The sequence below is a fragment of the Amblyraja radiata genome, chromosome 11 (assembly GCF_010909765.2).
Source record: "Amblyraja radiata isolate CabotCenter1 chromosome 11, sAmbRad1.1.pri, whole genome shotgun sequence".
Taxonomy (NCBI): Eukaryota; Metazoa; Chordata; class Chondrichthyes; order Rajiformes; family Rajidae; genus Amblyraja; species Amblyraja radiata.
In genome coordinates, this window is record NC_045966.1 from 65,991,921 (window position 1) to 66,017,426 (window position 25,506).

General features: G+C 47.7%; 1 protein-coding gene across 1 annotated transcript; it reads left to right on the forward strand.

Moving 5' to 3' along the window:
- Nucleotides 1-11,797: 11,797 nt before the first annotated feature.
- LOC116978434 lies at nt 11,798-24,271 on the forward strand. The gene is made up of 3 exons (XM_033029554.1): nt 11,798-11,845; nt 12,420-12,844; nt 24,022-24,271. Exons 1-3 carry the CDS (start codon nt 11,798-11,800, stop codon nt 24,239-24,241), a joined length of 693 nt encoding a protein of 230 aa, XP_032885445.1. The 3' UTR covers nt 24,242-24,271.
- Nucleotides 24,272-25,506: the final 1,235 nt, after the last annotated feature.

The window sequence follows — 25,506 nt, forward strand, 5'->3', positions numbered from 1 at the left end:
GATGGTTTTTTAGCTGCCAAGGGGATAAGGGGCTACGGGGAGAGGGCAGGGATATGGACCTAGGTATGGTTAGTATAGTAAGACCTGAGTGATCTCCTGGACAAGTGTCGATCGCCTGGATTGGGGTCGGAGAGGAATTTCCCGGATTTTTTTCCCGAATTGGACCTGGGTTTTTATCCGGTTTTTTGCCTCCCCCAGGAGATCGCGAGGTTCTTGGGGTGGAGAGGGGTGATAGCGGTATAAAGGGGAGGGTAGTGTCTTGTGTTCTGTGTCTTGTGTCTACTGTTTGTGGGTAAGTGTGTCTGTTTAGTGTTCAGCCATGAGCGAATGGCGGTGCGGGCTCGACGGACCTGGTGGTCTACTCTCGCACCTACTTTCTATGTTTCTATGTTATGCTATGTATAATGTTATTGACTCTCTTTACTCAGAGAGTGGTATCTTTACTCAGAGAGTGGTAGCTGTGTGGAATGAGCTTCCAGTGAAGGTGGTGGAGGCAGGTTCGTTTTTATCATTTAAAAATAAATTGGATAGTTATATGGATGGGAAAGGAATGGAGGGTTATGGTCTGAGCGCAGGTATATGGGACTAGGGGAGATTATGTGTTCGGCACGGACTAGAGGGGTCGAGATGGCCTGTTTCCGTGCTGTAATTGTTATATGGTTATATGGTTATTTGTAATTAGCCTAATTTCTAATTAGTTGACAAAACCTTAATTTATTAAACCGGAATATCCATGGGGATGGGATAAGTGTAATATTAAAATGACATGCAAGGTGTCAGACTGTCTGTCACAACATACAGCCCTGATAACCCATTATTTCCTTCAGTAAAATATTGGGAAGGTAGCACTATTGTCATTTGCCACTCAGTTATTATGTTTGTTTACCTCACTGACTATTTCTAACCCCCCCCCCCCCCAATTCCTTTGACAGGTTGAATAGAAATGTCCCCAATCTCGTTGTTTTATTAATTGAACACGTAGATGAACATCCTCAAGGAGTGTAATCAGATGAAAACTGATTCAGATGCAATATTTAAGAGCTTGTTCAAAGAAGGGGCATATTTTAAAGGAGTGACAGAGATTCTTGCAGGGCAATGTGTGAGGAGATTGTTATTTGTCTTTAGCTTTAGCTTGACCCAGGACATCTGAAGATTCAACGTTTAATATAGTAATTGTGCTGATACTGACCCCAACCAACCACATAATGAATATCATTCATTCCGGAGGTTTTACTTTTATGATGTCATTTAAACTTCACTTGGATTTCAATCACTTAAATCTAAATGTAATTGGGAATAGGGAGCATTGGAACAAAAATGTGCATGTGGTACATATTAACTGTAATGTAATAATGTATGCATGTTGGTAGGTGCAATCAAAACAAAGATATTTTCATCATTGTTGTGCTATGAAAACCACAGAAAATATTATGTACTCTCAAGATCACATTTAATAGAATAACATTGCTTAAATATATGGTTATTGGACTTTGCATTTCGGAAAAGTCCCAGCTGAGAGGAAGACAGCAAAATACTGAAAATATTGGGGGTGAAAATGACTTCAGGACAGTTTGTTACGAAAATGAAAGAAATGGTAACAGAATACATACAGCTGAGTGAGTATAATTTTATGGATGAGAAATGGTGTTCAACCAATTGATGACTTATTTGACAAAGTAATTAGCAAGTTAGATAACAAGGAAGCCAATGAATGTAGCAAATTTTATTATGCATAATTTGGTCCGTGAAGTGCCCCATAAAAGATTACTGCATTAGATAAGCACCTGTGGACTTGAACGTAATAGGTTAAGTCTAGGGGGTCAGATATGGGGCTTTATGCGTGGGCCAGATATATTGTCAGTGCAAAGGGCTAGGAGCAAGGCCAAGTGTACATCGAGAGTCAAGGTCTGGAATAGTACTAGGTGTGCTGTCAAAGCTGGGACCAGGGGAGTGTTCAGCACTAGGAACCTAAGCAGGTAAGCAGCTATGAAAAGGGTAGAATAGGGGGCCAGGTATAAGGCTGGACTCAGGAACAGGAATGAGAGAAGGTATGCATCTGGAGTCAGGGCCAGGAGTAGTACCAGGTGTGCAATGAGACCCAGGTTGGTCAACATGGGCCAAGTGTTTGATTATAACCTGATTTCCATACATGAATTACACTAGAGATCATTCATGTGCTGCACGTGTTGATCAGAGCCTGGGCTCTACTGTGGAATGTAATTTAGTCTAACCTTATTCATAGTTAATCCAATTTAAAGCATAAATATTGCATTCAAGTGTAAGTTAAAAAACTCGCTACATTATGCACCATATTGCACAATTTCAAGCTGAAAAATGCAAAACTTCCGTACCAATGGGAGGGGGGGGGGACACCCTCCTCTCACACCCCCTCCCCGGTCACTACGCTCCCTCGGGCTTGGTCTCGCAATTTCTCACTCCCAACTCCCACCCAATGTTGGTAGCCCTGGACTCAATTCCAGCACATTTGCACCAGAGGTCTTCAACCAGACCCCCACCATCTCTTCACTGCACTTAGACAGAGGGTGTCTCTGGATGGAAGTTGAGACAAATCAAATCAGACAACTTGAAGGGAATAAAAAACTCCAGGCCACAAAACGAGGTGACACCTGACCAGTGATTTGTGTAAACAGTATTGAATGTATGTTTAGCCTCACAATGCAGGTCAGATTATTTTCTTGCCCGGTTCCTGTATTGGACATATTTATTTACCCGAATAAAGTTTATTTTGATTAAATTTAAAAAACCTGACCTATCAGTGAGAGACACTAACTTAGTATTCAGCCCTGATTTGTATTGGCCTTTGATGTTGTGCTGACGCTTGTTCACCAAAATCAACCCATCATTAGTAGAAACAGATGATGTTTGTGGAAACAAATCTACCGTCTGTCTCCCTCCGTTCCGGCGGGAAAGGAAACGTCCATCGACGACCCGCTCCCGCGCCGCATAAACATCGCGAGAACTGACGCTGAGTCTCGTAGGGATGGTGAAGGTTAAAGGGCGAAGCCAGATTGTCCCCGTCACATGCCGGGGGGGGTGGCAGCACCAAAGATCCTATAGTGGAGATGTAAATACTGCAGATGTGAACAGTGTGATTACATTCATGTGATTAGATGAATGAATTACACAGTGCAAGTGGAATACAAAATCAACTCAAACACAGCATATGAACCATTTAAAAAGAAATGATTTAAAAAACATTAAAAAAGACTATCACCAGAGTCAAATTTTATTCTTGACAAGAATGAACAGAGGTGTGAACTAACAGAATGACACCAGAGATCCTACAGCTCTGCTATAAGATCTTTGGATTACATTGCGAGTCGGGTCGGGTCGGGTAGGTTCCGGTTACTAAAATGTGCGGAGAAAAATGCCCAGGATCCCCTCCGTAGCGGACTACACGTCAGCCCATTGCATTTGGCAGCAGTAAACTACCTTGCTGCGTTATAGGATCTTTGGCCAGCATTGCCTGTACCTCACACACATTGTCCACTGGGGCAGGCAGGCAGGCAGGCAGCGGGAAGAGGGAGAGAGGGGGAAGGGCTGCAGCAAGCAGTGGTTCCCCGTATTTTTAAATTTTCCACCATTGTACAAGTTCCAAAAAAAACAAACCCATCCACCCTGAATGACTTCAGGCCAGTGGCACTCATGCCAGTTGCCATGAAGTGTCTAGAAAAACTGGTTCTCACACACATCAATCACATGGTCCCGGGCACGATCGACCCCCTCCAGTTCGCCTACCGCCCCAACCGCTCAGTGGACGATGCAGTGGCCATTGCTCTACACCACATCCTGCAACACCTGGACAGCAGAGGAACATACGTCAGAACGCTGTTCCTGGATTACAGCTCGGCTTTTAACACCATTCGCCCGGGCAGGCTGACTGAGAAGCTGACAGACCTCGGCGTCCCGACTCCCACCTGCAACTGGATCTTGGATTTCCTGACTGAAAGACCACAGGTGGTGAGGATGGGAAGGAGGGTGTCTGCAGAGCTCACCGTCAGCACAGGATCACCACAAGGCTGCTGTCTCAGTCCCAAACTTTTCACCCTGTACACACACGACTGTGTCTCCACCCAGGAAAACACCATCATTATTAAGTATGCGGATGATACCACCATCCTGGGCCTCATCAAGGGGGGGGACAAGTCGGGCTACAGGAGTCTAGTGAACGACATTCTTGCCTATGGTGAGGTGAACGACCTAAGCCTCAACACAGACAAGACAAGAGAAATAATAATGGACTTCAGAAAAAATCCACCCCCCCTGCAGCCCCTCACCAAGGGGACTGTGGTGGAGAGGGCTGACAGTTACAGATACCTGGGATTACAAGTAACATCAGATCTGAACTGGACTTTGAACACTGCTGCCACAGTGAAAAAAGCCCAGCAGAGACTGTACTTCATCAGGCTGCTCAGAAAAGCTGGTCTGCACTGTCGCCCTCTCACCCAGGTCTACAAAGGACTGACAGAGAGCATCCTCACCACAGGCATCACGGTGTGGTATGGAAACACCACACAGACAGAGAGGAAGGCTCTGCAAAGAGTCATAAAGACTGCAGAGAGGATTATCAGAACGGAACTCCCCTCCATGGACACAATCTACACACAGCGCTGTCAAAAAAGAGCAGAGAGAATCATCAGACACACACTACATCCAGCTCACTCCCTGCTCAAACACAAAAACTGCACATACAACCTCAGGCACAGACGAGCGGACAGTATCGCCACAAACAGAACACACTTTTTTAAGAGCTTCTTCCCTGCCACAGTGAGACTCTTGGCCAAAACAAAATGAACTGATGTCCTGACCTACCTCATAGCATATCATATTATATCATATTATATTGTCTCCTGGGCCTGTGCAATTTACAATGCAATCGACACTTTTATATAGGGTTTGTGCAAGTTACAATGCTCCCACTTTTCCCTTTATATAGGGTTTTAGGCACTTTCTTTTTTATTTCTAGAGAAGTATATGTTTTTATAGATTATGTGTCTTTCTGTGTGTCTTTTTAATTTGACTTGACTTGACTCTCTGAACAACCGCACAAGAGTTCCTATGTGTGTAAGCACAAATGGCAAATAAAGTTTTTGACCTTGACCTACTCTCTGTATCAAACATTATAGAGGCTCCTCTATAAGAGTGAAGCTGCCTCCCTCCCCCGCAACAGCTGCTCCCTCGACACGTGACGGGGTCCAGCCCGGCTTCACCCTTCAACCGGTGCTATTCCCACGGGACACAACGTCACTTCTCGCCATGTTTGGGCGGGAGCGGGTGCGGGTCGTCGACGGGTGTTTCGTTTCCGCCGGAAATGCCCCTGAACTCGGGGGGGGGGGGGTTGTGTGTTGTGACCAGAATGACCCCCCTCACCCCCACTTTACCCCCCCTTCACCACTCTCCCCTCCTCCCCATACACCCTCCTCTTCTCTCCCCCCCACCTCGCACCCTCACCACTCTCCCCTTCCCCTCCACTCAGGGTGACCACAACTGCTCTCCATAAGCTGAGAGAAAGCAGGTCAGAGGCAGGGAGGGAGCAACAGATGGATGCGGATAAGATGCAGTGTCTGTCGAGCTGAGTTCCTCCAGCATGTTGTCCCAGCAAAGAATGAAAAACTGGAACCATACACAGCTATTCACAGCCGTTTCAGGATTGCCACAGGTGGAGAAGGTGGAAATCCATTTCCTAAAGATTGGGAAATAACTGATTATGATGTTCACTAATTCTTTAAACAACCTGTTTGGAAATTTGCCAGATTAAGATGATTCATCCTTAAGGTGAAGGGGAAATGATTTAATAGGAATCTGAAGGGTAACTTTTTCACACAAAGGGTGGTGGGTGTATGGAAAAAGCTGCCAGAGGGGACTATCCCAACATTTAAGATGCAGTTAGACAGGTACATGTATGTGAAAAGGTTTGAGGGACATGGACCAAACTCAATGGTGTGGATAGCATCTAAGGCAAATAGCTATTTCACAGTTTTGGATTTGCCAGATCTCCTGAATCTGCTTTTTTTTTTTGCTTTACTTCATCCTGATTTGCAATCAATTAATGATGGCTCGCAGAATGATCCTGACTGAAATGTTACCCATACATTTTCTCCAGAGATGCTTCCTGACCTGAGTTACTCCAGCGCTTTGTATCTTTGGTATAAACCAGCATCTGAAGTTCCTTGTTTCTACTAATGATGGTTACGTTTTTTTATCCTCTTCAAGTTGTCTGATTTGATTTATTTCAACTTCCTTCCTGAGTCACCCTCTGTTTAAGAGCAGTGAAGTGCAGTGGTGGACTGGTTGAAGACCTGTGGTGTAAACGTGGTGGAAGTGAATCAGTTGTGTCTTTACTGTCCCTCTGAATGTATGTTTTGGACGGTGGCTGGTTGTGCGCAAAAGGTTGTGGGTGTCTGTTTGTTTGTGGTCACCATTTTAGTTCAGAGATACAGATTAGAAACAGCCCTTTCAGCCACCGAGTCCACGCTGACCATCTATCACCCGTTCACACTAGTTCCCACTTTCTCATCCACTCCCTGCACACTAGGGGCAATTTACAGAGGCCAATTAACACACGTACCTGCAGGTGTTTGGAATGTGGGAGAAAACCAGAGCACCCGGAGAAAACACACGCGGTCACAGGGTGAACGTGCAAACTCCACACACAGCATTGGAGGTCAGGATTAAACCTAGTCTCTGGCGCTGTGGGGCAGCAGCTCAACCAGCTACATCACTGTGCCCACCATTCTCTAATGCCAATTCAATCCAGTGGTGTCCACGACTGGGCAACAACAATCTTCCAGTTTTGATTTGTCTGCAGCTTCATCAGGGAAAGATGGCCGGCACATTAGGGAAAGTCCAGAAAGTCAATGTTTTGTTTGTGGTGGTTTTAACCTTGGTGGTGTATGTGAAAGATGTGAATGAATTCCTCTGACTCTGTTTCTGAATGTGACATTCCCAAATGTCATCCAGTTCTCTGTGAAAAGACATTGATCGCCCGGGCCACTTCTAGACCAAAGCCTCGTCTAGTCTTTCAGGGTCAGCATTTTGCTCTGAGATATGTTTAACTGTTGTATGTTCCTGTCTGTTCTGTTTGTGGACGGGCCTTCGATGTCCATGTAAGTGTACAACATCACGTGGTGCAGTCGGGGAGTGTGATGTGGTCTGAAGTAGAGGTGCTGCTGTGCCAGTGGATTAAGAAGGGAGTCGATGTATTCTGCTACCCGATAGGATTCACTTCCACAGTCAGACACAATGGGCCTTCCTGGACGTATTTCCCCAGGTTCTGTCCACCTGTCCGGGTGTTTGTGTATATTGGGGAAAATGTAGAATTTTTACACCCGTGGTTCAAAGGTCTTTTATTGTCACATTTACATTGATATGTAAATTATTCTCGGGTATTCTAATGGTTTGTGACAATGTGGAGTTTGTACGTTCTCTCTGTGACCTGCGTGGGTTTACTCCAGGAGGTTCCAGTTTCCTCCCACACTCTAAAGACGTACAGGTTTGGAGGCTAATTGGCTTGGTATAAATGTTAATTGCCCCTTGTGTGTGTAGGATTGTGTTAGTATGTGGGGATCGCAGGTCGGCGCTGGCCTGTTTCGCACTGTATAATGAACTGGATTTGATCAGGAAATTCAAGCCATAATATAATAAGTTTTAATCTCCAATTTGAGAGGGGGAAGGAAAAATCGGAAGTGTCAGTATTACAATTGAACAAAGGGGACTATGGAGCTATGAGGGAGGAGCTGGCCAAAGTTGACTGGAAAGATACCCCAGCAGGGATGACAGTGGAACAACAATGGCAGGTATTTCTGGGAATAATACAGAAGGTGCAGGATCAGTTAATTCCAAAGAGGAAGAAAGATTCCAAGGGGAGTAAGGGGCGACCGTTGCTGACAAGGGAAGTCAGGGACAGTATAAAAATAAGAGAGAAGAAGTATAACATAGCAAAGATGAGGGGGAAGCCAGAGGATTGGGACACCTTTATAGAGCAACAGAAGATAAATAAAAAGGCAATACGGGGAGAAAAAATGAGGTTCGAAAGTAAGCTTGCCAAGAATATAAAGGAGGATAGTAAAAGCTTCTTTGGGTATGTGAAGAGGAAAACATTAGTTAAGAGCAAAGTTGGACCCTTGAAGACTGAAACAGGTGAATTTATTATGAGGAACAAGGAAATGGCAGACGAGTTGAACAGGTACTTTGGATCTGTCTTCACTAAGGAAAACACAAACAATCTTCTGATGTACTAGTGGCCAGAGGATCTAGGGTAACGGAGGAACTGAAGGAAATTCACATCAGGCAGGAAATGGTGTTGAATAGACTGATGGGACTGAAGGCTGATAAATCTCCAGGGCCTGATGGTCTGCATCCCAGGGTACTTAAGGAAGTGGCTCTAGAAATTGTGGACGCTTTGGTGATCATTTTCCAATGTTCTATAGATTCTGGATCAGTTCCTGTGGATTGGAGGGTAGCTAATGTTATCCTACTTTTTAAGAAAGGCAGGAGAGAGAAAATAGGGAATTACTGATCAGTTAGCCTGACATCAGTGGTGGAGAAGATGCTGGAGTCAATTATAAAAGATGAAATAGCGGCACATTTGGATAGCAGTAACAGGATCGGTCCAAGTCAGCATGGATTTACGAAGGGTAAATCATGCTTAACTAATCTTCTGGAATTTTTTGAGGATGTAAGTAGGAAAATGGACAAGGGAGAGCCAGTGGATGTAGTGTACCTGGACTTTCAGAAAGCATTTGATAAGGTCCCACATAAGAGAATAGTGGGCAAAATGAGAGCACATGGTTTTGGGGGTAGGTTACTGACATGGATAGAAAATTGGTTTACAGACAGGAAACAAAGACGGGATAAACGGTTCCCTTTCAGAATGGCAGGCAGTGACGTGGGGTACCGCAAGGCTCGGTGCTGGGACCGCAGGTATTTACAATATAGATGAATGATTTAGATGAAGGGATTAAAAGTAGCATTAGCAAATTTGCAGATGACACAAAGCTGGGTGTCCATGACCGTATTGAATGGCGGCTCGAAGGGCCGAATGGCCTACTCCTGCACACATTGTCTATTGTCTATCTCTAAACTAAACATATAAATGCACCATGATTTTTTTGAGGCATTGTAAAAAGTCTTCAATTTCCATTAGTCTTTCCTTATAGATGGGCTTTGTCAACTTAGTGCAGTGCTCTGTTTTACTTCATAATCTGTGTGCCTCGAATAAGTATTGATGTTTGTCCATGACAACTCTGTTCTTCCCCTTATCTGCTGCTTTGATGATCATTTCCCTGTTGTCTTTCACCTCTCTTAGGATTTGGGTATTGTAAGCTGTGAGGAAAGAGTTAACAGACATGGTTGATTTAGACTAGGGATAGAAAAATAACTTAGAAAGAAATAAGATGTCAGCAGAAGCCAGACTGTTAGTAGAATAGAAAGTAACGATATACAGAAGAGAGAAATTCTAGATAAAAAGTAGCAACAGAAATACTTCAGCAGGAGATAGCACAGAAATTAGAACAAAGGGGAGAGGGACACGAAGTCACGCTCAACTACGCATGCTTGATGAGATTACATGAATATGTACACACACCCATTATGACAAGATGCCTAATTTAAATGCACATGCGATGCATGAAAGGGGAAGTGTCTTTGACGTTGGGTGGGCGTATCCCAGATGTTCTCGTGGGAAACAGGCTTTATGTAATGATTGGAAGAAGCTCAATAGGGAGGGATGAGAATGTGATAATAATGAAAAGAAATGTATAAAGATAGAAGACATCCCGATCCTCGGTGTGCCTCTAGGGGACATCAGAGGAGAGGCACCTATTCTGCAGAATATGAAATTAATAAAAACACTTCTTTGTCTGAATTTGTCTCAAGAGCATTTGTGATTTTTGAATCTCACATTAGCCAAGTTTACTGCTGAAGAGGAGAGCCAGCATCTGGCTGATGGAGGGAAAAGACAAGGCCAGGTGAGCAAAGTTTTGCGAAAGTTGTCTTTTAATAGAAGCGGCACAGCGGTAGTTGCTGCCTCACAGAGCCAGAGACCCGAGTTCCATCCTGACTACAGGTGCTTGTCTGTACTGAGCTGTACGTTCTCCCCATGACCTGCGTGGGGTTTCTCTGAGATTTATCACACTCCAAAGACGTACACGTTTGTAGGTTAATTGGCTTGGTATAAAAGTAAATTGTCCCCAGTGTGTTTAGGAAACATAGAAACATGGTGGCACTGTGGCACAACGGCAAAGTTGCTGCCTTACAGCGCTTGCAGTGCCGGAGTTCTGGGTTCATTCCGACTACAGCTGCTTATCTGTACGGAGATTGTACATTCTCCCCGTAACCGGTTTTCTCCGAGATCTTCGGTTTCCTCCCACACTCCAAAGACGTACAAGTATGTAGGTTAATTGGCTTGGTGTATGTGTAAATTATCCCTAGTGTGTGTAAGATAGCATTAATTTGCGGGGTGATCGCTGGTCGGCGCTGAATCTGTAGGCCGAAGGGCCTGTTTCTGTGCTGTATCTCTAAAGATAGAAAATAGGTGCAGGAGTAGGCCATATAGTCCTTCGAGCCAGCACTGTCATTTTATATGTTTCTATAAGATCCCATCTCTTCCTTCTAAATTCCACTAAATATAAGCCATAATGAAAGTTGTCTTTTAATAGAAGCGGCGCACTGGTGTGCGGGAGATTGTTGGTCGGCGCTGACTCGGTAGGCCGAAGGGCCTGTTTCCGTGCTGTATCTCTAAACTAAACTAAACAGGATGGCTAGTGGTCAGCTTACAAGTTGCTCTGAGAAGCCTCCTGCTTACACATCCACAATTATTCATTGTAGTTTGATACAAAGTTTGGGTTGCATTTAGCTATAAACTGGAAGTGTTGGACTTTCAAAATGTTGATAGAAATAAAGTCTTTACAAAGAGAGAGAAATTAATCCAGTCACAAAGTACTCTAAAAGCAACAATGGTGTGCTTGCCAGCTTTTGCAGCTGAAGGATGAGGTGCATCCATTCACACCTCTAGTCATTACACAACCGTTCAGTGGCTGTGTTTCATTGGAGCGGCTGGCTTGCCTGTATTTGTGAGATGCAGGCTCTGTCTACCCAGGGTCTCAGACAGTTCATTCCTTTTCCACACACTTTGTACTCTTCTCTGAGTTTTACGGTTGACGCCATTATCAGATGACACAATGGACTCTGCCAAATTAAGGGTGCAATCCCATTCTCCCAACCTATCTCATTGTAACTGATACAAATGAGTGTCGAATATTAGGGTTGTGTGTGTGCAATGGAATTAAAAATGAGTTTTCTTTTATTGATTTCAGCAATTGATATTTTAAATGAAAAGGGGAAGATACAGCTTGCATTTCAAACCAAAAATGCAACTGAATCTTCCAGGAATGAGAAACGTATAATAAACAAATCTTTAGCAAATTGTTCAAAATCACAATTACCGGCTCTGCGAATGAAGTCGCTACAATCGGGGTGATGTTGGTCGGTCAGAAGAGAGAGAATGAGCTGCACATGAACCACAGCGAGCGCCACACCGCTAAGGTATGACTGACTGATTCTCTGACGGGGGCAGGGGTGAATGTAGCACCTTCACATGAGCAGCCCCAGGGAGTGATTGCTTCTTCAATGTGGACCTGCCCCGACAAAACTCTTGCCCACACGCTTTAGGAACGGGTGGGCGGGTGGGAGCATCCGCCACATTGCGCTTTTGGCTGTAGATTGGCAACTCATCTGTCTGTCTGTCTGTCTGCGGGGGTGGGTTATGAAGGCTATCATGCCATTCGCTTTCTCACTTCCTGCTCTACCTACATACTTACTTTCAGTGACTGATGAACAAGGACCCCCAGGTCTCGTCGTACTTTCCCTTTTCCCAACTTGACACCATTTATATAATAATCTTCCTTTCTGTTTTTGCTACCAAAGTGGAGAACCTCTCATTTATCCACATTAAACTGCATCTGCCCACTCACCCAACCTGTCCAACTCCACCCTGCATTCTTATAGCATCCTCCTCACAGTTCACACTGCCACCCAGCTTTCTGTCATCTGTAAATTTGCTAATGTTACTTTTAATCCCTTCATCTGAATCATTAATGCATATAGTAAATAGCTGCGGTCCCAGCACCGAGCCTTGCGGTATCCCACTAGTTATCCCTACTCTTTGTTTCCTGTCTGCCAACCAATTTTCTATCCATGTCAGTATCTGACCCCCAATACCATGCAATCTAATTTTGCCCACTAATCTCCTATGTGGGACCTTATCAAATGCTTTCTGAAAGTCCAGGTATACTACATCCACTGGCTCTCCCTTGTCCATTTTCCTAGTTACATCCTCAAAGAACTCTGACCGATCCTGCTACTGCTACCCAAATGTGCCACTATTTCATCTTTTATAGATAGTGAGGCTATTGTGTGGAGGTGGGTATCAGGGAGGGTGGTGCTGGTTGGGACGTGGGGGTGGTGGTGCCGCAGTTGTCACGGTTCCTGTCCCACCCCCCCGGTGGGGTGGAGCCGCGACACAAACTAACACTCTAGAATGTAGCATTTTGAACGATGCAGACAATGGGCAGCGGCACCGGGGGCGGGACATAGACACAGACACAGACAGACGGCGTTGGAGGAGGTCGTGTCTGGTGTCTGCTCTGCTCAGCTCAGCTATACTCTACCCTACCATCATCTACTATACTATATTATACTCTAGGTGCGGCGGGGACAGGCGGCGACCAGAAGGGGAGTGGGTGAAGTGGCCACGCTCCCGCTCCTTGTTCCCGGCGCCGCGGCGAAGCTTCTGCTGCTCGGACCCCGCAGGGACCATCACTCGGTGAGTCTGTCTGTCTGTCTGTCGTGTCGGTCCCTGGCCCCGCACAGGTGACCGCTCCTCCCGGCGCCGGGGGCCCTGCGGACGGGGGCAGCTCCCAGCCTCACCCCCTTGACTGCATCCCCTTAAACATCGACCCACGGCAGCGCTGTCAGAGCCCAGGGGCGCCGCACCGCTGAATGAACCAACCGCACACTTTAAAGACGTATTGTACAAGTTATTGACATTTGTAACTTTACAAAAACTACTTTTAAAGCCGCTTCCACTTGCCCTGCCTGTCAATGACATCACGATGGAATCCCGAATCTCATTGACATCAAATTCTAAACAAAATCTGTTTCATTCTAATTCTCCCGTTTTCATTCACAATAACGTCACACAGGGAATCCGAATCTCATTGACATAAAACATGGTGTGGGGTGGGATAGGGTAGAGGTGAGGAGTGGGGGAAGCAGGCAGTCAGGGAGAGGGGTTATGGAGGGAGGAAGGGAGTGACTGAGGGAGGGAGAGGTGATTGAGGGAGGAGGAGAGGGGAAAGAAGAGGGAAGGTGAAGGAAGATGCCTGGTGTGGGCCGAGCCTCGGGGCTGTAGCCGGGCCTGGGCTTTGGTCGCTGAGGAGCAGACACAGACACTGTCTGGGCCCTGAGTGCGGCTCCGGGCCCTGGGCTGGGGTTCGAGCCGGTGTGGGGTCCGGGGGCTGCTGCTCCGAGCCCGTGGGCAGGGAGAGGAGCGGGACCTGGGGCAAGTTGTTTGTCATGTACATCAATGATCTGGACGATGGTGTGGTAAATTGGATTAGTAAGTATGCAGATGATACTAAGATAGGTGGGGTTGCGGGTAATGAAGAAGAGTTTCAAAGTCTACAGAGAGATTTATGCCAGTTGGAAGAGTGGGCTGAAAGATGGCAGATGGAGTTTAATGCTGATAAGTGTGAGGTGCTACATCTTGGCAGGACAAATCAAAATAGGACGTACATGGTAAATGGTAGGGAATTGAAGAATGTAGGTGAACAGAGGGATCTGGGAATAACTGTGCACAGTTCCATGAAAGTGGAATCTCATGTAGATAGGGTGGTAAAGAAAGCTTTTGGTGTGCTGGCCTTTATAAATCAGAGCATTGAGTATAGAAGTTGGGATGTAATGTTAAAATTGTACAAGGCATTGGTGAGGCCAATTCTGGAGTATGGTGTACAATTTTGGTCGCCTAATTATAGGAAGGATGTCAACAAAATAGAGAGAGTACAGAGGAGATTTACTAGAATGTTGCCTGGGTTTCAGCAACTAAGTTACAGAGAAAGGTTGAACAAGTTAGGGCTTTATTCTTTGGAGCGCAGAAGGTTAAGGGGGGACTTGATAGAGGTTTTTAAAATGATGAGAGGGATAGACAGAGTTGACGTGGAAAAGCTTTTCCCACTGAGAGTAGGGAAGATTCAAACAAGGGGACATGACTTGAGAATTAAGGGACTGAAGTTTAGGGGTAACATGAGGGGGAACTTCTTTACTCAGAGAGTGGTAGCTGTGTGGAATGAGCTTCCAGTGAAGGTGGTGGAGGCAGGTTCGTTTTTATCATTTAAAAATAAATTGGATAGTTATATGGATGGGAAAGGAATGGAGGGTTATGGTCTGAGCGCAGGTATTTGGGACTAGGGGAGATTATGTGTTCGGCACGGACTAGAGGGGTCGAGATGGCCTGTTTCCGTGCTGTAATTGTTATATGGTTATATGGTTATAAGAACCTCCCCCAGACCGCAGCCTCAGCCTCTCCCTCCCATGGCTCCAGACCTGTCGACACGTGACGCCTGTATGGTCGTGAATAGTCACCCAAAGAGTCGCACCTTTTCCTGGTCCCCGCTGGATCTTCACCGTGTTGAACATTTTTGGCGACCTGCTGCGACTATGACGGGTGCCGGCAGTCGCCGAAAAATATAGCGTAAGTGGGACAGGCCCTTTAGACTGTTGAGGAAGCCTTGTTTATGGGCTCACAGTCAGGTGGGGGCTGTAAAGCTCCACTTGGTTCCAATTGGATTGTCTGGTCTCTGTATTGTCTTAGATAGACACAAAATGCTGGAGTAACGCAACATGACAGGCAGCATCTCTGGAGAGAAGGAATGGGTGACGTTTCTGGTCAAGATGCTTCTTCAAACAAATACAGGGGAGTGGAAGGTACATAGATAAGGTAGTGTATAGACAAGGAAATCTATAAGTGTATAGATAAGGCTATCTCCCACTCCCCTGACATCAGTCTGAAGAAGGATCTCGACAGGAAACGTCACCCATTCCTTCGCTCCAGCGATGATGCCTGTCCCGCTGAGTTTCTCCAGCATTTTGTGTCCATCTTTGGTGTAAAGCAGCATCTGCAGTTCCTTCCTACACAAGCCATGTGGACAGGCCGGTGGGGGTGAGTAGGAGGGGTTGGGGGAGACGTGTAAAATCACAAAGGATAGTGAGTGAGGAGAAGTCATGAGTAAGGACGACAAGGTCACTGTGTTGACGGTGCAGGTTTAAAAGGGTGGCACGGTGGCGCAGTGTAGAGTTGCTGCCTTACAGCGCTTGCAGCGTCAGAGACCAGGGTTCGATCCCGACTACAGGTGCTGTATTTACAGAGTTTGTATGTTCTCCTCGATACCGCGTGGGTTTTCTCCAAGATCTTCCATTTCCTCCCAAGCTCCAAAGACATACAGACTTGTTGGTTAATTGGCTTTGTATCAATGTAAAATTGTCCCTAGTGTGTGTAGGGTAGAGTTAATGTGCGTGGATTGCTGGTCGGTGTGGACTCGTTGGGTCGAAGGCTTGTTTCCGCACTGTACCTAAACTCTCAAGTGATAGGAAACAACCAGCGCTGCCTCTGGGTTTCTTGGTTTTTGGTCACATTTGCTCTGAAACACAGAAGGAAGCAGATCCGGTGAAACTTCTCAAAGAAACTGGAGAAATGATGGAAATGGAATGGGTTTACTGGCCAGTGGGGGAAGAGCGAGGGGCAGGGGTATTGGTGATTGTTCAAGCATTTGTGACTATCTTCCGTTCAGGCAGCGGGCGCAGGCAGCCATGTGTTAGACACTTGATACAGCTAGTTATAACTAGTCCCAAAGACGTGTGGATTTGTAGCTTTATTGGCCTCTGTAAATTGTCCCTAGTGTGTAAGGGAGTGGATGTGAAAAGGAGGTCGCTTTGGGGTTATGGGGAGAAGGCGGGAGAATGGAGCTGATGGGGAAAGATAGATCAGCCATGATTCAACGGTGTAGTAAATGATGGGCCGAATGGCAATTCTGCTCCTTGAACATATGTGCTAATGAACATAGAACTAGTATAAAAGGGAGATTGATGGTCAGCATGGACTCGATGGGCCAAGGCTCCCGGATCCTTTCTGTACCTCAGGTTTCACTTTAGTATTGTTACATGTGCTGGCGTACAGTGAAAAGCTTTGTTTTGTAAGCTATCCAATCAAATCAGATACAAAATATTCATCAATACAATCGCCAAATCAAGTTCAATAGGTCGAGCAAAGGGGAAGATACAGAGTGCAGAATATAGTTCTCAGCATTGTAGTGCATCAGTTCCAGAGACTGTCCAATGTGCGCAATGGGGTGGAGGTGAGTTGGACAGTACCCCAGTTTCATTAGTTCATAAGTGATTGGAGAACAATTAGGCCATTCGGCCCATCAAGTCTACTTCACCATTCAATCATGGCTGATCTATCTCTTTCTCTGAACCCCATTTCCTCCCCATAACTCCTTACACCCGTACCAATCAAGAATCTACCTATCTGTGCCTTAATAATATCCGTTGAAGGCCTCCACAGCCTTCTGTGGCAATGAATTCCACAAATTCACCCCCCTCTGACTGAAGAAATACCTCCTTATCTCCTTCCTAAAGGAACGTCTTTTAATTCCGAGGCTATGACCTCGGGTCCTAGACTCTCCCACTAGTGGAAACATCGTCTCCACATCACAGTTCATGATCGTTCTATTAATCAGACAATTGGCCTGCCACATGCTGTATCCAGAGACTTGCTGTGTGTGTGGTTACTCTCCCATCCCTTCTGATGATGCCCATTTTTGATGATTGCTGCCCACAAAATGCTCTGCCCCGTCATCAGATGCCAGGAAGCCAGGGCAATGGTGAGCTGGAGGGAACAGTGCTCTGAAACGAAGCTCTGCCGTGTATATTTCTGTGAACGGTGGCACAGCGGTAGAGTTGCTGCCTTACAGTGCCAGAGACCCGGGTTCCATTCCGACTACAGGCGCTGTCTGTATGGAGTTTGCACGTTCTCCCCGTGACCGCGTGGGTTGTCTCTGAGATATTTGGTTTCCTCCCACACTCCAAAGACGTAGGGGTTTGTAGATTAATTGGCTTGGTATACGTGTAAATTGACCCTAGCCTGTGTGGGGTAGTGTTAATGTGTGGGGATCGCTGGACGGCATGGACTTGGTGAGCGGAAGGGCCTAGTTTCCACGCTGTATCTCTGAAATAAACTGAGCTAAACTGAGATGCAGTGTTGTGGGAAGCTTTGCCAGTTGTCCAGTGGCCTGTGGCTTGTGTTGTCTGAGATGTTATCTGCTGTTTGGGCACAGCCTCGCATGTTGAGTGGAAGCAGTGTTGGCCCTGCAGCTGGTTCTGGCTGGCGCAAGCCGGTTGAAAAGCAAAACGCGCAGATGCTGGAAGTCCGAAATGAAAACGGGAGACGCGTTGTCGGCTTTGCAGGTCTGACCCCATTAATGTGTCAGGTCACCGACCCTCCATTGAAAGAGACATAAAACAGAGAAACAGGCCCTTCAGCCCTACTCCTCGTCCATGCTGACAAAGGAGCCTTCCCAGGCTGCTCCCATTTGCCTGTGTTTGGCCCATATCCCTCTAAACCTTTCCAATCCATATCCCTCACCAAACATCTTTTAAACATGTAAATCACTTCCTCTGGCAGTTCGTTCCATGTCCCCTCTACTCTCTGTTGGAAAAGTCGCCCCTCAGGTTGCCCGTAAAATCATGCTCCTGTCACCCACGCCTCTGTCCCCTAGTTGTAGATTCCCCAATAATAGGTGCAGGAGTAGACTATTCGGCACTTCAAGCCAGCACCGCCATTCAATGTGATCATGGCTGATCTTCCACAATCAGTACCCAGTTCCTGCCTTCTCCCCATATTCCCTAACCCCTCTATCTTCAAGAGCCCTATCTAGCTCTCTCTTTAAATTATCCGGAGAACTGGCTCCACCGCCCTCTGAGGCAGAGAATTCCACAGACTCACAACTCTGTGTGAAAAAGTATGTCCTCATCTCTGTTCTAAATGGCTAACCCCTTATTCTTAAACTGAGGCCCTGGTTCTGGATTCACCGAACATCTTGAACATGTTTCCTGCCTCTAGCGTGTCCAAACCCTTAATAATCTTATATGTTTCAATAAGATCCCCTTACATACTTCTAAATTCCAGAGTATACAAGCCCAGCCGCTCCATTCTCTCAGCATATGACAGTCCCGCTATCCCGGGAATTAACCTTGTGAACCTACGTTGCACTCCCTCAATAGCAAGAATGTCCTTCCTCAAATTTAGAGATCAAAACTCCACACAATACTCCAGGTATGGTCTCACTAGGGCCCTGTACAACTGCAGAAGGACCTCTTTGCTCCAATATTCAACTCCTCTTGTTATGAAGGCCAACATGCCATTTGCTTTCATCACTGCCTGCTGTATCTGCATGGTTACTTTCATTGACTGATGAACAAGGACCCCCAGATCCCGTTGTACTTCCCCTTTTCCCAACTTGACACCATTTAGATAATAATCTGCCTTTGTTTTTGTGACCAAAGTGGATAACCTCACATTTATCCACGTTAAACTGCATCTGCTATGCATCTGCCCACTCACCCAACCTGTCCAAGTCACCCTGCATTCTCATAGCATCCTCCTCAATCCCCGTCTGGCCACCAACGGCTACAACCAGCACAACGACGACGCCTCCAGCAGCAGCGGCGGCTCCACCAAATCCAGCGCTCCCTCTTACATGGAGACTCCCGTTAGGTATGTCTCTCTAACTCTCTCTTGTCTCGTTCCCCCCTCCCTCCCTCCCTCCCATTCCTCCCCCCAACCCCAACTGAACCTTTCCCTACAGGAAAAACTTCTAGACAAAACCTCAAGGAAAGTTCCAACAGCCTATTCTTTCCTGCTTGGAATCTCAGGTGGAGAATGATTGGATGTAGGGTATAACTTCCATAGGCCAAGGGCAGGGTTGCCGTGTCAACAAGTTGTTGATCAAGCCATTCGTTTGATGGGCTCATGAGGGATGTTGGAGGGAACGTGAACAGGCGCTGCCTGACCCGCTGAGTTACTCCAGCACTTTGTGACTTTTTGTTATAAACCAGCATCTGCAGTTCCTTGAGGAGGGGGGAGGGAGAGAGAGAATCATGATATTCCTTCCCCGTGTGAAACAATCTTCTTCCCCCTCCCCCTTTCCTAGCTCTGACAAGCGACTCTCTCCATCCCTCCCCCACCCAAGTCGCACCAGCTTCTCATTCTCATTTAGCAAATGGCTAACAATGGCCAGTTTCCTTTATCATCATTACTTTTTTGCTTCTCTTTCGCAGTCCTGGTCCGTCTCCGTCCTAAATCATTGCCCTTTATCGTTTCAGGTTGCACAAGAAAAGGTCAAACAGCAAGAGGCCGGGACCTGTGCCTGGTGTCAAACGTTCACCGTCCAACAATTCAGTCAACAGTCTGAGTAGCTACATCAGCAACGTCAGCAACTCCTCCAAGCGCTCTCAGCACTCTCAGCGCTCTTCACCTCGGCAGCAGCAGCGGCTGGCAGGAGCCCGTCGGTACGTGTCCGGGGAGGGCAGCGCGGGGGGTGGAAGCAGGGCACCGGCACATTTCTTTAGTCAGACGCTGGTGAATCAGTGGAATTCATTGCCACTGAAGGCTGTGGAGGCCAAGTCAGTCGATATATTTAAGGCAGAGATAGACAGAGTCTTCATTAGTACAGGGGTTACGGGGAGAACACAGGAGAATGGGGTCAGGAGGGAGAGATAGTTCTGCCATGATGGAATGTCGGAGTAGACTTGATGGGCCGAATGGCCTAATTCTCCTCCTATCACATTATCTTTTGACGTCATTGTTCTTAAAGCCTAAACCCTTCCCTCCAACAGACTGGTTAAGGGCTTCTCCTTGGTTTAAAGTACCGCGATCACTGGTGCACGTCGGAGACTCGTGCTACAGTATCTCAGTTTTAGTTGGAAACGAGCCCTTTGGCCCAACGAGTCCACGCTGACCAGCGATCATCGCACAGCTGCTGTGAGACTTTGCCTATCCCGCCGGGTGCTGGCAGGCGGACAGGAGAGGGGTGAGTGGAGGATGGTGTGGGGGGTGAGTGGAGGGTGTTGGGGGTGAGTGGAGGGTGTTGGGGGGTGAGTGGAGGGTGTTGGGGGGTGAGTGGAGGGTGTTGTGGGGGGTGAGTGGAGGATGTTGGGGGTGAGTGGAGGGTGTTGGGGGTGTGGGGGGTGTTGGGGGGTGAGTGGAGGATGTTGGGGGGTGAGTGGAGGGTGTTGGGGGGTGAGTGGAGGGTGTTGGGGGGTGAGTGGAGGGTGTTGGGGGGTGAGTGGAGGGTGTTGGGGGGTGAGTGGAGGATGTTGTGGGGGGTGAGTGGAGGATGTTGGGGGTGAGTGGAGGGTGTTGGGGGGTGAGTGGAGGGTGTTGGGGGTGTGGAGGATGTTGGGGGTGAGTGGAGGATGTTGGGGGGTGAGTGGAGGGTGTTGGGGGGTGAGTGGAGGGTGTTGGGGGTGAGTGGAGGGTGTTGGGGGGTGAGTGGAGGATGGTGTGGGGGGTGTGTGGAGGGTGTTGGGGGTGAGTGGAGGATGTTGGGGGGTGAGTGGAGGATGGTGGGGGGTGAGTGGAGGTTGTTGGGGGGGGTGAGTGGAGGATGGTGTGGGGGGTGAGTGGAGGGTGTTGGGGGTGAGTGGAGAATGTTGGGGGGTGAGTGGAGGATGTTGGGGGGTGAGTGGAGGGTGTTGGGGGTGAGTGGAGGGTGTTGGGGGTGAGTGGAGGATGTTGGGGGGTGTGGGGGGTGAGTTGAGGATGTTGGGGGGTGAGGTTGAGGATGTTGGGGGGTGTGGGGGGTGAGTTGAGGATGTTGGGGGGTGTGGGGGGTGAGGTTGAGTGGGCTATTACAAGGCGCAGGTATCGGGACATGGGGTGGGTGTATGTGCTGTTACTGGGAAGGGGGCGAGGGACATGTAAGCGGGCTGACGGTTGGGAGGGTAAATGGAGCGGGTGGGGTGTGAGGGTCCGTTCCTGGGGCAGGTGAGGGGCTGTTAGTGAGGTGGGCTGTGGGTGGGTGAGTGGGCCGTGGACTGACTCTGGGCAGGAGCTGAACGTGTTGTACAGGATTGTAGATCTTGTAACATTTTGGGGCAGGTAATCGCCGCACGCACGCACGCACGCACGCACGCACGCACGCACACACACACACACACACCCTGTGTATACATCCACTTAAAATCATGAATGAATCCACTTCCTGCAGCGTTTTGCAGAGAATATTCTGCATCCCGTCAGTATTGATGCTGTGACCTCTGTTTATTGATCCCTCAATAGCAAAACCTTTCCCGTGTAAAACCCTGCTACAATCTTCAACGTTTGATAGGTCATCTCTTTTACCTTCTCTGTTCTGAGAGGACTCCTAACTTTTCCAAATTACTCTTTACTGTAATTCTAGACACTCTCTACATCAATTCTTCGGCTTGAAGTCTGCAGAAGGGTCCCGACCCGAAACGTCACCCATCCTTTTTCAGACAGAGATGCTGCCTGACCCGCTGAGTTACTCCAGAACTCTGTGTCTATCTTAGGCTTTTGACATCCTTCCTTTAATTTAGTTTAGAGATACAGCGTGGAAACAGGCCCTTCGGCCCACCGAGTCGGCACCGATCAGCAATCCCCACACACTAACAGTTGAGCCGTGGGCCAATCAGTTGCATGGTGCTTTTGTGAACAGCAGCACAAACATTGGGACAGGTGACCCTTTGAACATTGTAAACCTTGAGAGAAGTTTGCTTTGTTGACATCTTGCTCTCTGATTTGTTGACATTTGGCGTACTCTGAATCATTCTCTCCCCTTGCCAAGCTGTGGAGCTGGATCTCGCTGCTGACTCCAGGTACCTGCATCACTAATCTTCCCTCTTCTGTGGTCCATGGCCCCAAAACGCTGCTCCAGTCAACCAGTGCCCTGCTGATACTGGACCCAGTGGTGAGGTACAGCCCGCTGCTCCTTCCTTAAACTGCCAGGGTTTGCACAAGGCCTGGTCCCCAGTGCTCTGTTGTTCGTGCAGCCTAAGGACCACAGTCAGTGCGGGAGGAAGCCGCCTTCCAGCTTGGTACTCCAGTGTGTTCCCTCAGCCTGACTGGGTCACTTACTGAGATGAGTGGTGAGTTGCCCAGAGGACCATAGAAACATAGAAACATAGAAATTAGGTGCAGGAGTAGGCCATTCGGCCCTTCGAGCCTGCACCGCCATTCAACATGATCATGGCTGATCATCCAACTCCGTATCCGGTACCTGCCTTCTCTCCATACCCTCTGATCCCCTTATCCACAAGGGCCACATCTAACTCTTAAATATAGCCAATGAACTGGCCTCGACTACCCTCTGTGGCAGAGAGCTCCAGAGATTCACCACTCTCTGTGTGAAAAAAGTTTTTCTCATCTCGGTTTTAAAGGATTTCCCCCTTAATCTTAAGCTGTGACCCCTTGTCCTGGACTTCCCCAACATCGGGAACAATCTTCCTGCATCTAGCCTGTCCAACCCCTTAAGAATTTTGTAAGTTTCTTTTAGATCCCCTCTCAATCTCCTAAATTCCAGAGAGTATAAACCAAGTCTATCCAGTCTTTCTTCATAAGACAGTCCTGACATCCTAGGAATCAGTCTGGTGAACCTTCTCTGCACTCCCTCTATGGCAATAATGTCCTTCCTCAGATTTGGAGACCAAAACTGTACGCAATACTCCAGGTGTGGTCTCACCAAGACCCTATACAACTGCAGTAGAACCTCCCTGCTCCTATACTCAAATCCTTTTGCTATGAAAGCTAACTCTGTAGTCACTGCCCGCCATTGTGAAAAGGACCCGTTTACTCCTACTCTTTGCTTCCTGTTTGCCAGCCAGTTCTCTATCCACATCAATATTCAAGAGACGACTGACTGTCAATGCTCGGATACTCGATCCCGACTGAAGTCATGTTGTAATACCTAAGGGAGGCCTGGTTTGTGCTCCAGGGTAACTGGGGTGATGAAAGAATAGGATCTCCCTTAGATTTCCCCAGCTGTGTGACACCGAGGATGCATTTGAAATGAGGTGTAAGGTGGTGGACCGTGGCCAAGCTCGCACACAGCATTGTGATCAGCAGACGCCCATGTTCAATAAATCTAGATCTCTCTAACTTCAAGTAACCCTCTCTCTCCGTCCCTCCCCCTCCTTAGTCATTGTACTAGTTTCACTATCGTCCTGGTGAGTTTCATTGTATCATTCGTTAACACCGAGCCCACAGCCAACCAACAATGGACCCTTTCCTTCATCATCGTTACTTTTGTGCATATCGTTCATTCATTTGTTCCATATCTCTCTCCATCACAGTCTATATCACTTGTTTCCCTTTCCCCTGACTCTCAGTCTGTAGAAGGGTCGCGACCCGAAACGTCACCTATTCCTTTTCTCCAGAGATACTGCCTGAACCGCTGAGTTACTCCAGCTTTTTGTGTCTATCTTTGCCCATGTTGGTTGTGGGATAAGATTGACTGGGACAGAGGGGGCTGCTATCCATCCACAACCAGGCAATCTCTGTGTTGAAATGTGATACTCCCTGCTCGGTGGAAGTGTCATTGACAATCTCCCGTTTATTTAGTCTGAACACAAAAGGAGGCCATTCGGCCCATCATGGCCTCTGGGGTTCCCCCATCAGTGCTGTTGTCCTGTTGATATCCCTGCCACCTATTTTTTTCTTAGGTTCCCTAAAGCTCCCCTGTGTTCTCCTGCCACCACCTTGCGGTGGACTTTCTGTGGTGGTCCCTGCAGGGGAGAAGGTCTCTCAGCCTGACGTGGTTCCACAGTATCAGTGGGTTCCGTGTGGGAGAGTCTGAGCTCTCTCCGCTTCCACTGATGGGAAGCATCGGGGCCCAACGTTGTCTAATGTTGTGTTGCTGTCTCTTTCAGAAAAAGCTCTGCCCCTGGTTTACTGGTGGTTGGGCACAGCCTGGTACCAGTTAACAACGGCCATCTCCTTGATCGATGTCTTTACTCTGTCCAGGTACGTGCTCCGGGGATCCACAGACTCCCTTCCTCCACCTGGTCACACCCATCCCCACTGCCTCCTCCATCTCCTCCCCACCTCTGTACTGAACACACCCTCCCACAGGACACCCAGTCACACTGAACCACCGATAAATAGACAATAGACCATAGGTGCAGGAGTGGGCCATTCAACCCTTCAAGCGAGCAATGTGATCATGGCTGATCATCCACAATCAGTATCCCGGTCAGAATAGGCAGGTGAAAGGCAGAGATCGAGGGAGGGTTGGTTTAAACTGCACGTAAAGGGGCCTGACGGGGAAGGCAGATGAGCTGAGAGCATGGATAGGTACGAGCGACTGGGACCTTGTAGCCATGACTGAAACCTGCTTAAGGGAGGGGCAGGACTGGCAGCTCAATGTTCCTGGGGTACAGGAGCTTCAGGGCAGACAGGGGTGAGGGAAAAAGAGGAGGGGGGTTGCATTGTTGGGTAAGGAGGATGTCACGGCAGTGTTCAGAGGTGACATTACGGACGGTTCGTTTAGTGAAGCTATATGGGTGGAGCTGAGGAACAAGAAAGGGATGATCGCCTTGTTGGGGGGGGGGGGGGGGGTACTACAGACCCCCGAATAGTCAACGGGAATTAGAAGAACAAATGTGCCGGGAGATTGCAGACAGCTGCTGGTCAAATAAGGTTGTTGTAGTAGGGGATTTTAACTTTCCCAATATAGACTGGGGAAATCATAGCGTGAAGGATTTAAATGGGGTGCAATTCCTCAAACGTGTTCAGGAGAGTTTTCTTAAACAGTATGTGGAGGCCCCCCACACGTGAGAGGGCAACACTGGATCTAGTATTGGGAAATTGGGAAGGCAAGTTAATGAAGTGTGTGTGGAGGAGCCTTTTGGGTCCAGTGACCACAGTTCGATTAGGTTTAAGATAGTTATGGATAAGGACGGAGAGGGTCCATGTGTTAAAATGCACAACTGGGGTAAGGCCAATTTTGAGGGTATGAGAGAAGATCTCGCTCAAGTTGTCTGGAGCAGGTTATTAAAGGGGAAAGGAACATGGGCCAAGTGGGATGTTTTTAAGTGTGCTGACGAAAGCTCAGGAAATGTACGTCCCCGTTAGAGTGAAGGCCAAACCAGGCAAACGTAAGGAAGCTTGGCTGACGAGGGAAATTGAGGCGTTGGTCAAAAACAAGAAGGATGCATGGGACAGGTATAGGCAGCTGGGATCAAGTGCATCCCTGGAGGAGTTTCGGTAACTAAGGAGTAAACTGAAAAAGGTGATCAGAAGGGCAAAAAGGGGCCAGGAGATAGCTCTGGTGGGTAGCAACAATCCCAAAATATTTTATAAATACATAAGAGGGAAAACTGTAACCAGAGAGAGAGTGGGACCTCTGAGGAATC

Excerpts from the sequence above, each read along its gene's own strand:
- LOC116978434 (XM_033029554.1), top strand. The coding sequence starts at position 11,798 with ATGCCATTCGCTTTCTCACTTCCTGCTCTACCTACATACTTACTTTCA. Across the intron at positions 11,846-12,419 it reads TACCTACATACTTACTTTCA|ATAGTGAGGCTATTGTGTGG; the intron begins GTGACTGATGAA and ends CATCTTTTATAG. Across the intron at positions 12,845-24,021 it reads CCCGCAGGGACCATCACTCG|AAAAAGCTCTGCCCCTGGTT; the intron begins GTGAGTCTGTCT and ends TGTCTCTTTCAG.